Raw genomic sequence first — 13,211 nt, forward strand, 5'->3', positions numbered from 1 at the left:
CATGTGTTAACCTCTCTGAAAGTAATGGATAATAAAGATTGGAACTCCATTCTTAATACACCGCCTCCGACTCTCTTTTCACGGCACTACAATATATTATATATTAGTATGAAGCATTTTACCGTGACTACACTTCAAATTCGAGGTGACATCGGTTGAAAGTAAAGACAATAACAAACAGTGAAAAGAATTAAGGGAGACAGAAAATGCTGCTTCAGATGTTTTTTTTTAAATATTAGAGAAGCTTTACGTCAATGATTATTAAAAGACTTCACGGCTCATGTCTAATCTCTTTTTACTGAGTCTTACCACTCCTAGATGACATGTTATTGCTCCCTATGGGAATTAGTTCTGCATTCAAGCAATAATTATCCTGCAATGTAGGTGACTGTCCGTCAGGGGTCCATTAAGGAATCATTTTTCTGAGTGATATTGCAATTACTGATTAAATGCTGTAGCAGTTCATTGTTTGGTTAATCTCTTCTAACCTAATCTGATGGTAATGAAATTGTAAATGTAAAAAAACAAACAAACAAAAACTCAAAAGTTTAAACATTTTTAAAGGACCAATCCCCATCCAACCAGTCAGGTGGGGGCGTGAACCTGTCAGTGCAAGGCTGTTCAAATGTCTCATATTTGTAACAAGGTTTGTAAGAAACAACCCTAACTCGTGCGTAAGTGCAATGTAAGGAGCTTGAAAAAGTAATGTCGTTACATTTGCAACGAAAGAGGAGTATTGGACTATCATTTGGGGTTCACCTGTGGACACTGTGATTGGAGAGACCTGAGCTTCACTCCGCCCCCCTCCCTCCGGCGGGCTCCCCGCCTCCCCAAACCCAGAGCGCACTCCGCTCTCACTTGCTTCCTCTACCCGCCGCAGAACATGAGCTCCCTTCTCTCTGAGCGGACGCACACCAATACAGATGGTTTCATTACGGCGTCCCGCTTCATGCTGACCGAAACTGCTGTTGTTTAGGATAGAAACTCCCCCCTGCCCTGTGACCGGTTGTGATTTTTGGATGCGCCATGCAATCTCGCTGGTGGAGTTGTGGAATTCGGCTGGTGGCATGGACGTGGGTTTGGAGTCTGGCGTTGCACGGAGCATGGTGCATCCCCGCAAATGAAGGTAAAACACGCACGGACACTTTGGGGTTGATGGCAGTTGTTCGGTGACACGTCTTTGTTTTAATTGCCACTGACAGGCACGAGTGGAGGTTAAGGGTCCGTGTCTGGTGCTCCAGCCCCCCGGTCTCTTCTATCCTGGCTGACACGGCTCTGACGCTGTCTGACCGAAAAGGAGGTCGCCTATACAATACATTTAAGCAGAGAATGTTTATGACAGCTGTGTCCCCGAAGTGTTTAATGACTGTTTGTTCCGAAATAGTAAAGGCTGAGATAAAAAGAGGACCTTTGATCAGAACATGCGTCTATCCAGATAACCGGTCCTTGGAGAACCGACAGACGCACAGTGCGCTGCAGACATTCACTGTGAAGATCTTACACATCTTCCGTTGCAACTCAAACTGCTCACTTGACGTTGAAGCACCCTGTGGTGGTGTTATAAAATAAGGTTTCTCGTGTGGAATTCCAATTTCCTTGCTTTGGCAATGAGTTTTAAATTACCTCAGGTTTCTAATAATAATATAACTTTAAGCGTTTCATTGAGACATTTCTCTGCATTCCCTTTTAAAGCTTATTTTTGGTTCAGTCAAGCATTCTGTCTTTTTAAATATTCGCATTGAATCCTTTTAACCTCTGATACTGTTGAAATGGCTGACAGCTAGTGAGTTCAGACTGTAGCTTGCAGTAAAGCTACTTATCTTGTCACATATTAACAGTTTCATTTGGCACCCCCTCGTAATTTGGCACAACATTTCCATAATGGTCGGTGCAAATTGTGATTTAATCCATTTTGATGTCTGAACTAATGCACCTGCAGCCCCCTGCACTAAATATAAAATATGGACATTTACAGTGTTGGTTAAAAATAAGAAAAAATACAATATTCCAATATTGTCCGCAGACTTGGTATTGTAATGGATCAAGATGAGTGCCATTGTTTAGGGCTATTTAGACAGCATTTACATCCATCAAACTGCTTATACTTCATGTGGCAGATTTATTTGGTCAAATGTACAATCACAAAAGTGTTTCCCAAAGTGTGACCACTCAGGGGTCCTGGAGCGGTTCGCAGGGCAGCCTTGGGGCAACATGGAGAAGAGTTAAAGTTTACCCAGGATGTATAGGTTCCCGTTTGGGACAGTGTCCTCTGAATTAAATAACCTCCCTAGGGATTTGTATTCTGGGCTTTATGAGATATAGCACATCAATATACTGGTGCAAACTGGCATATAGGTTCCCAAAAGGTGTGAAAAGTCTACATAACTTCTAAAAAGTGTTTGACATAAAATCCACGATAACTAAACACTCATAAGGTGTGTTGTCTGCAGCAGAAATATCCGTACTTTAAAACACTTGAATTCCTGCCTTGTTAAAGCCAAGCTTGAGGCTGTGAGAAAAAATCAATGGCAGACTGAATCACAACTTTGTGTTTTGACTCCAGTGATGAAAAGAGATATGTCCTTTATATACGCCTCCACATAATCCTCTGCTGTCTTTATTTATCACACCTATTCTTTGTTTGCTCTGCAACAGCACTTGTTTAAAATGTATTGTCTCTAAAGTGCTCCCAGTTAAATGTAACTGAAAAAAACATGTGCATAGACACCTTTCTTAAGATGCTTAAAGAGCCAAAGGCTGCAACCTTATGCACATTTTAGATTAATTTGGCTCATATTTGCATTGCATTGGATAATCATTGCATGCATAATTGGAGAGTATGGTGAAGCCCATAATTAAAACAGCCAATATTCTCTCATTGGGCTAATTTATTGTAATTGAAAAAGTAGGATTAAACAATTTTTCGGATCTTCTTAAACATCTTGGGAGGAATCATTAGGGACATTTCCCACTTACCCATCTCACATTTTGTTTTAGGCTATGCTGCATAATCTGTCCTCACATCACACTGCAGACTTACCTCATACGACTGTTCCAGGTTGAATTGTACCTTTCATTTGTGTTGATATACTATAAGTGTTTCCTGAAGTGAAGGGGAAATAAGTGAACAAAGAAAACTCCTGACACTTCCTTAATTATATTAAAATGACCTGCAGTATGGTTTCTGCGCTAATGGCAGACACTGAGGAAAACTGCACACACTGTGCCACTTTGATTAATTTCCTCTCTTGAGGCTAATCCATTCTTATTTAAATCGATCAATTTCTGCGAACATCTCCTCGATGCAGAGCCAGGTGCCTCACATCTGTTTTAGAGATTGTCATTCTGTTCGATTAATAATAATAATGTCTGGCTAATGAGGGGTTTGTGAGCAGACACTTTAGGGAGTCCATCACTTTTTCTTTTTGTGGGTAATGGCGTTGATCAAATGAGGGGTGGTAGATACAGTTAAACGCTTTGAAAAGAAGTGCATATCTGCCCGCTGGCCTGTGGGTCTGTTTTAGAGAGACAAGCCCGGAGCAATCCATGTAAATGCCACGTTCAAACACTTAAGATGGAAATGCGTTAAGGAAATACAAGTGGTTTGATTTAACCATTGGTTTCAAAACTAGAAGGTAATATATGGCTTCAGACAACATTGTAGGGGTCACTGAAGTCAAGTTGGACCTTAAACCCATCACCTTAGAGTAATTGAAAATAAAAAAAAGCTGCCTCAGAGCAGATATTCCGTTATCAATCAAAAAAGAATTGTATTCCCAATGCTAAAAATCCACTTACTTTTGAGCACCCTTGTAATATTTAGAGTATCCTTGAAGTAATGTCACCTTTCATTTTATGGTGATGACTTTTAATAATAAGTTCTGTAGATCATTGTCACGGCTGAGCTCCAACTTGTTAGGTGGTTTGATCCTTAGAGAGAACGCTAGAGAGTGAAAGAGGTAACGTATCCCTTATGATCTAGTTCAGCATCACTTATCTCTTCTTTATGGCCTAATTAGTTGTCTAATCGCCTCCTAAGGACATCTTTTATTTTTCTCTGCAGAGCAGCGGAGACAGTAAGACTAGTGGAGTGTGTGTGTCTGTGTGTTGGGAGGGGTTTACACATCGATTGTGTCTCAGTTAGTGAACTAGCTTCCACCTCAGATTATGTTCTGCCAACTGTGGATGTTCTATTCTTTAGTTGACAAGTCAAGATTTATATGAGGATTGGTGTTTTTATGACATGGCTTATTAATGAAATAATGCACTCAACAGCTGCTTTAAGACATGGATAGCATTTATGATACTGAACCTTTGGACGATTGATTTAATCTCTTCCATTAAGTATTATTGTTTGCTCTTCATTAATGTTTCACAGGACTTTCTTGTTGGCAGTTCCAAACAGAAATACACAAGAACATCTTCAAGGCTTATAGTTGGAAAGATGATCACTGGTTTATACCAATATGCCTTGTTTGTGATGCTTAATTACATTCAAGGGAAAATAGAAAGCAGATATCTAATAATGTGAAGACCATTGTCCTCTGTAATTAGCTGTCACTCACCGTTTTTCATTTGTCATAACACATTTCAAAAGTGTGAAATACACACCAATTATCGTGGATGAGGTGTAGGGCTGCTCAATTAATCGTATTTTAATCGCAATTACGATTATGGCTTGCGAAGATTACGAAAACAACGTAATCGAGATAAAACGATTATTTTGTTATTATTACTTTTTTTTTTAAATTACATTTTTTTTAAATTGGTTTTTCAGTTGAATTATACTTAACGTTCTGGGTGATGAACTGTTCAAAACATACTGTTCAACATTTTTTTCTCCAATAAATTGATGTTTTCAAAGTAAATACCCAAATAATCGAGATTATGATTTTTGCCATAATCGAGCAGCCCTAATGAGGCGTTGGTTAGGCATCTTAGATTTGATAGGGAAATAAAGTCACATTATTGAGCACGTGTTTGCATATAAGATGTTTTGAATGAGATCCCTTTGCATATGTTTTCTTTGTTGTTTTTTATCCCAGCATTTGAGAGCTTTGTGGACCAAGTTATGATAACAGCTACAGTTTCCAATGAACAGTGGTTAAAAACCTTTTGCACAACTTCAGGAGAAAGAGTGCCTGTACCAAGCCCCTTAACTGGATATACCATTAGAGCAGGGGTGGGGAACCTTTTTCCTCTCAAGGGCCATTTCAATTTTTACAACATCCTCCGAGGGCCGTACAAATGATTGACCTCTGCTTAAAAATACTAAAATCACAGCCCATTCATTTGGCCTTTCTTTCATGCTTTGCAAAGAAAAAGCAACCTCTTAATCCAGACATTTTACCATGACTCTTACCATGTACCATCCTTGGCTGAGACTGAGATTGATATTGAAAGTGGATGAGATTGTTGATGATGTTGGAAATTGTTGATGATATTGGTGATGTTGTTAATGATGTCAGGAATTATGTCTTGAATGGTGTTGTATTATTGTTGTATTGTTTGGACCCCAGGAAGAGTAGCTTTTGTCAAGAGCAAAAGCTAATGGGGATCCTTAATAAACATAAACCATGTGCATGGTTGTGGCATGACCACCAAAACAGAAAGATATGGACACAAGATGTGTGCAAATGTATTTAGTTTCCTATCCATGTGAACATGATTTAAGTGTGGGGGGGGGACCTAACCTCCTCTAGGGGGCATGCTCCCCCGGGAATATATATTTTTAAATGTTGAAGTTAAAAGCATCAATCTGGTGTGAGAGCAACATTAGGAGATCTATGGATACATCTCTCAACACCGAACTGTAAGCAGATTTTCTTTTTCTTTATGGATATTTTACAAATCACTCCCCTTTTAAACTGTATTCTTGTTTATTTAACAACTTTTTTTTACTGTCATATAGTATTTTATACCAGTTTTTCCTTTATTCTCTTGTTTTTTTATAACTATAATGATCATATAAAGATGTGCCTTTACCTCACTGGTTGTATAAAAAGCTTCTTATATTCGTTAGCATAGCTAGCTAACCAGATGCTAATAACAGTCAAGTTATTGCCTGTATGATCAGTATGACAGATGAACAGATCGCCACTGGGCTTTCAACTAAAGACACAGCCACGCAAAAGCTGCGGCATGTGTACGGCTCCTTATGGGTAGGCTAATTTTTGGAAATGCTGGAGCGGCGTTCTGGTGCTCTCCGGCTGAACGTCCTGTCAGACGAGACATATACCACGTGATGACACGTTAGGCTTGTGTTGTGTTCAAGGACCAATTATTACCAACTCATGTGTTCAACTCATGTGTTCAATTTTTTGCGTGTGTTTATAAATTACCTCGAGGGCCGCATCAAATGGCCAAATGGGCCGGAGGTTCCCCACCCCTGCATTAGAGGAACCTATAAGTGAAAGCATGCCGTTGCTGATCAGAGTTGCACTACATCACAGAGGGTTGGCCCTTGCTGTTGTAGACAAACCCAAACAACATATAAAGCAGGAAAATGTCTGTTCTTCTAAGAAGGTGTTCTCCAAGTCCCTTGATTGTTTCCTTGTAAGATTGAAAATATATGCTATACTATGCTTTTATTGGTGGTTTGCTCAATGTTTTTGCTCAAATTACAAATAGGGTAGATTGACATTGGAGCAACCAGTTTGACTTTCTCTTTTATTGTTTGAGCACACTGTGACAGACTAAGAACAAACCAAGTGTTATCACAGATGAGATAAAGAAAACTGAACTCCGGCCTGACAAAACTCGAGTTTAATTTATGACAGTGCATGTCATTGCAAATTCAGATGGGCTTTAAAGCTGTTGCAAGACAGATACACCATATGTTCACTCATGTGATTGACTGTGTTCATTGTCTGTGAAAATGCTGTTGAGGTATTTTTCATGTAAATGCAGAGAGAAATACCATCCAGTTGATGAAACGTACTTTGGAACAATTGTTATTTAGTCATAATTAACATTTTTGTGAACAGAAAATCTGTGGTAAAACGCATTTTAAAAGTTTTTCCAAAAACTCTCCTCACAGTTTCCTGTGGGATACACTTAACATTTACAATGGGACTTTGTTGTGAAAGGAGCATTTGGACACACGGATAATACAGAACTCAGGAGACTACATCGTCACCATTGCTGGAAAAGATGAGAAGGAAACATGTTCTGAGGAGTGCACTAGTCAGGATATTGCACTTGCTTACATCACAAGAAAACCTCTCAGACGTGTCCTTTTTTGTTTTGATTTATGTTTTTTTGCCTACATTTAAGACTTTCTTTCTTTTCTTTAACAGTGAACCTGCTGGATTCTCGCTCTGTGGTGGGTGACCTAGGATGGGTGGCCTATCCTAACAATGGGGTGAGTACAACCATTGTAAGATGTTTCAATTGTTGGCTGCATTTGGCAAATACCACACATTTATATTTGTCTTAGTTGATGTTGTCAGCGAACATAATGTCATTATTTCTTTATTGGTTGTCTTTTTAGAAACACATAGTTAGTCTTGTTTAGACATGGTTGCTACTGTAGTACTAATACCACTGCTATCAAACCACAACAACGCTTTTTAAAATATTGTTGTAGTCTTTCAATAGTTCCGTAAGACCCAGTAACCCATCATCAATGATCGAAATGAAGCGACCAAATAATTTTAAACTATACAATTATAAGTCCAGGGTTAGGGTTAACAAATCTGCTACTGCTGGTAAGCACAGTTGAGGTTGTAAACTCACTGTATGTGTATGACCAACGACACCTATGACTTTATTATTTTACACTTAAGCACATTTATTTTATCAAGGTTATAGTTCATTCAATTTCCAATCCCTCTCAGTTCATTATCGGGGTCAATTAAATTCATGAGTAAGATATTGAAAGTCATGATGGAATATATTATTCTCAAACCAGGAGTTGAGTTTCCATTACCAAGTATTCCCAGGGCGAAGGCTAATAGGAGAATGACTTACTGGAGTTGGGAAATAGTTGGAATTATGTATTTTAAAGAAAAAAAGAACTGGTGTTTAGTTTAGAAAATGTATTCATGTATTCTGGAGTTCCAACACCACCTCCACTCGTGAGACAGTAATCTGCCACCTTTCCTGGGAACAATTTAATTCCCCATCCTCCGGGGGATTGATTGTGTTACGGTTGGTTTTGTGTATCTATTTTATCCACATGGAAAATCTCTCATATAGTCATAACTGTTGGCAAACATTCAGCTGTACACGCCAGACCAATGTGCCGACCATGGCGTTTTTTCTCGGCTCTGGGTATTCAAATCACAGTCTGCTCTGTGGCTGTATGTAGATCTGAGAGATAGTGCTGACAAAAGCAGCTGTATGCGCAATCATATTAATGAGGACGTGATTAGGCCCATGGTTTCCACAATGCAAGTGCATAAATAACTGCATTCAGGCTGGACGAATAGGAAATAAAAGACGTGATAAGGATCTCATTATGACATCCTCTCTTATTAGCTGTTGTGTTTTTATTCAGCTACAGCTTAAGGTTATTAAAAATGTGTTTTTTCTTCCTTCTATTAAACCTGTCTGACAATGAAATGACAAACATGTCCCATAAAATAAATAATTGAATCACTGTTTGTCATTTTAAATAACAGATGTTATCAATGAAGACCATTATAATTCTTATCATGTTCAGCATATATTGGACAGAACCCAATCTGCAGCAAGCTCACACACACACACACACCACACACACACAACACACACACACACACCACACACACACACACCACACACACACACACACACACACACACACACACACACACCACACACACACACACACACACACACACACACACACACACACACTCAGACATTCACACCCGGTGGCAGCAGTCTTCCGTGGCTAAATAAGATGTTGAAGAGGCACAGATTTTTTTTGTCTCATGTTCCAGATGGTTTTTCCCATCCCTCCTTTTCTCCTCCTCCAACCCCCCTTCGTCCCCATCATCATCTCTTCTGTCATCCTTCACTTTTTTTCTGGCTCACTGCCCATCCTTCCTTGTCATCGAACATTCATCTTACTCCTTATCCCCATTTTCTTCTCATTCTTGTAATCTCCTTGTCTTTTTATCTCACTATCTCCTTTCCGCTGCTTTTCCTCTTCTCCCAGAGCTTCATTGTGCTTTTGAAAGATTTTGAAAGATTAATTTAAGCAAAAAGCAGATTGAGTAAAATAAGGGGTTTTAAAAAAGTGTTTCAGATTTGATGGACGACCTTGAAATGTTATGACACATTTCAATGAGCAGCATGACACTGACATAGTAGCTGAACTTGAAGACTGTAGATTAGGTTGTCACTGAAAACACTTCTCTCCTCGTCTATGACAAGCTCCTTGGAACAATATAAACGAAATGAAAAAGTGTCCTTTTTTAAGTCTACTTCAGAAGTCTGTCTTGAAGTTATAGCAAGCAGGAGGCCAGGGTAAATGTGGCTATGAAGCCTAGCAGGTTAGTTGAACAATCTGGAGACAGGTGTGTCAGAGGTAGAGATTGGAAAAAGACGAAGGGCTGCAGGCAGTCAGACAGCAAAAGCTTAAGACGGACAAAGTGTCAGAGAGAACTTGGAGAAAATCAGACTCGCTGTAACCTCTCGAGAACAGAAGTAGTCATGGGCAAGGAGCTTCTGATGAACTGGAGAAAGAGACAAGATTTTTTATTTTGTTCCAAGTTAAAAGAAGAGGCAATGTGTTCTGTCTCTGTCTCATTGTTGGTAGCATTAGGGCTGATGAGGTCGGAAATAGTTGTGTACAGACTAGAGTTGAATGCAATAATTACAGCTTGAAGATTTTCTGTAGATTATTCACAAGTTGTTTTGCTGAATGCTGATACAGAAATGTTAGAACGAAAACCACCAACAAAATTCAAGAACGTAACACAAGTCTTTATTTGAGCTATAGTTGGAAGACTCATGAGTTGGTAATAATTGGAATGTATGTTAGTTAATGAAAGGCTTAGCATTCATATTAATGTAGTGATGGAAAGGAAAGGGGACAAAGGGGATACAAATAAAGGTGAAGGAAAAAAACATAGCCAAATGTTGGTTCCTTGCCCATTTTGGACCATTTGGCTGTCAAGCCTTTGTCATCTAATAACTCCATTACTTCCTGTTCCAATTGCATTGGAAAGAGTGCTTGTTCGTAGATTGTGTGAGCTGCCAATCACATGTAATTTGGTGGATGCTTTTATCTGCTGCCTCCTCAAGCATCTTCAAGGGACAAGAATACAGAAAGAAAAGTCATCATGAAAAGATGCCATTAAAGAGATGGACCCCACAATATGGATCATTTTAGTGTCCATCTATCTCAATGACCCCCCATTTTGCTCGATCTTTATCCCTGCATTAGTAGGCAAAGTCCACTGGGCCTATAAGGACGCACACCAAGCCGAACTCAAAGAACCTCCCACTGATAAAGGATGGCTGTTGGATGGCTGTTAAAATGCTTTTAAATGTCTTGTTTTGTCCAACAACACTCGACCACACAAAGTTGTTGGTCAGTTTACAATCATACAAAACAGATAAAAGCAGCAACTTGGCACATGCTAAGCACAGCCAAATAATACTGTTTATTTTTACTTTTAAAAAACGACTTAACTGAGGACTTTTCCTAATAGTTGACAGTTAATTATCTGACAACAAATGGACTAATTGTTGCAGCAGTAACTGCGACAAATATTGAGAATGCAATTTAATTGGGATTAGTTTAAACATTTTAAAATAATTGAACCCTAGTCATAGTTGTGGTTGACATATTTGTCCGTGTGTAGTAAGGATAATGCTGCTGGGTTTGGCCTAGTGTGTCTTTGAATATATTGTCTTATGACATAGTAAAACTAAGCTAAAACAAGAATGGTTGACGACAGCGTAAAGATAACAAATTGGAGACCCCTAGTGATACAGTGGACAGTGGCACTTCTGCACTTAAAGCTGCTCAGACTGAAAGCTGATGAGCTCAAAGAACACTATCAAGTGCTATTAAATATTTGTCTGACAACTGTATCTGCCAGCTGTCTGTCTCTCTCCATTAAATCAACAACGGCTGAAATCGGTCATCATTTGGCCCTACTTTCACAACAGGCTAAAGTTTGTGCGATAGAATAAAAAAACTTAAAATTGTGAAATTGGTGTAATTGGATAGTCTTAAGAGTCGATAAGAAAGCTGTCAAAAAAACAAAAGGGCAATCTAGCATCCAAGGTGCTAAGCATATACTCAACAATGGCCTAATTATGGCTTTTTTGGTTCAGGATCCTAAAGTGTCTGTCCCTAATGATTAAGGCAAGGCAAGTTTATTTATATAGCACTTTTCAACACAAGGCAATTCAAAGTGCTTTACAAAAAATGAAAGACATTAAGAAAATGGCATTTAAAATCAGTCATTAAAAAGAAAAGCTAATAAAATAAACATTAAAAGAAAAAATACATGGATAAAAGTTACAGTGATAAAAGTTACAGTGCAGTCTAAGATATGAATAGTTCAATTAAAAGCAGCGACAAAAAGAAAAGTCTTCAGCCTGGATTTAAAAGTAGTCAGAGTTGCAGCGGACCTGCAGGTTTCTGGGAGTTTGTTCCAGATATTTGGAGCATAATAACTGAACGCTGCTTTACCATGTTTAGTTCTGACTCTGGGGACAGAAAGCTGACCAGTCCCTGAAGACCTGAGAGATCTGGATGGTTCATAATTTAGCAGGAGGTCAGAAATGTATTTTGGGCCTAAACCATTCAGTGCTTTATAAACCCGCAGCAGTATTTTGAAATCTATTATTTGACACACAGGAAGCCAGTGTAAAGACTTCAGAACAGGAGTGATGTGATCCACTTTCTTAGTGTTAGTGAGGACTCGAGCAGCGGCGTTCTGAATCAGCTGCAGCTTTCTAATAGATGTTTTAGTGAGACCCGTGAAGACACCATTGCAGTAGTCCAGTCTACTGAAGATAAAAGCATGGACAAGTTTTTCCAAATCCTGCTGTGACATTAGTCTTTTAATCCTAGATATATTCTTTAGGTGATAGTAGGCTGATTTAGTAACTGTTTTAATGTTACTGTTGAAACTCAGGTCAGAGTCCATGACTACACCTAGATTTCTGGCTTTATCTGTTGTTTTGAACATTGCACACTGAAGCTCAGCGCTAACTTTTATACGTTCTGCCTTTGCTCCAAAAACCATTACCTCAGTTTTATCTTTGTTTAATTGGAGAAAGTTCTGACACATCCAGTCATTGATTTGTTCAATGCACTTACTCAGTGTTTTAACTGGAGAATAGTCTCCTGGTGAAATTGTTAAGTACATTTGTGTGTCATCCGCATAGCTATGGTAACTTATTTTGTTGTTTTTCATTATCTGAACCAGTGGTAGCATGTAGATGTTAAAGAGAAGAGGCCCCAAGATGGAGCCTTGAGGAACCCCACATGTCATATTTGTCAACTCAGATGTGTATTTACCTATAGAAACAAAGTTGTTTCTGTCCTTTAAATAGGATTCAAACCAATTTAGAACTGTTTCCGAAAGTCCCACCCAGTTTTAAGAGAAGGGGCTCAACTGTTTGTGTTAGAGATTTGTTGTTTTGCAGCTTATATGCTTTTTAGTTGACTTTTTCCCTCGTTACACTTTACAGTACCATGAAGGTAGGAGGACAGGTTAGGCTAAAAGAGACAGGAGAGGAGGATTATATGAGAACGTGGAACTTAGCTTTAGAAGTTCTGACAGGAAGGCGGGAAGAAGGAGAAATTGGGGACAAGGAAGAAGACAGGAGGAATTTAGGAGCTGCAATTGAACATGGTTAAAGGAAAAGGGGGACCAAAGGAAGATAGGCTAAGACTTAAGATTAGATCATTAAGAAAATAATAGAGGACACAAAAAAATGATGATAGACATGGATGGCGTGAAAAGGCATGAAGCATGAGAACTGGGATCTTGGTAGTTATTGTATAGAGGCAGGGATTGGGGGTAGAGCATGGGGGAAGGGTTCTTCCATGGATAAGGAGTGACAGGGACAGTTCTGTCACAGTGCCATGATGGTCAGCGGTAATGAGCGGTAATAATACGTTGTAGACAGCTTTATAGACTTAGAGCCAGGAGGCCACTCAGCAAAGCCACATGGGGTCAGCTGAGTTGTGGGACACGCGGACGCACAGCACACCCACACACATTGTAGTCAACAAAACAAACATGCACACTAAT

The 13,211-nt window shown here is 39.1% G+C and overlaps 1 protein-coding gene across 1 annotated transcript in view; it reads left to right on the forward strand.

The window, feature by feature from the left end:
- The first annotated feature begins 867 nt into the window (after positions 1-867).
- LOC117554767 (ephrin type-A receptor 5) overlaps positions 868-13,211 on the forward strand; it is an 81,952-nt gene continuing 69,608 nt past the window's right edge. The window contains exons 1-2 of the mRNA XM_034229277.1: positions 868-1,126; positions 7,299-7,363. Coding sequence (XP_034085168.1) covers positions 1,027-1,126; positions 7,299-7,363 — 165 coding nt within the window. The 5' untranslated portion in view covers positions 868-1,026. The remainder of the gene's footprint in view (positions 1,127-7,298; positions 7,364-13,211) is intronic.

The sequence above is a fragment of the Gymnodraco acuticeps genome, unplaced genomic scaffold (assembly GCF_902827175.1).
Source record: "Gymnodraco acuticeps unplaced genomic scaffold, fGymAcu1.1, whole genome shotgun sequence".
NCBI classification, from domain to species: Eukaryota; Metazoa; Chordata; class Actinopteri; order Perciformes; family Bathydraconidae; genus Gymnodraco; species Gymnodraco acuticeps.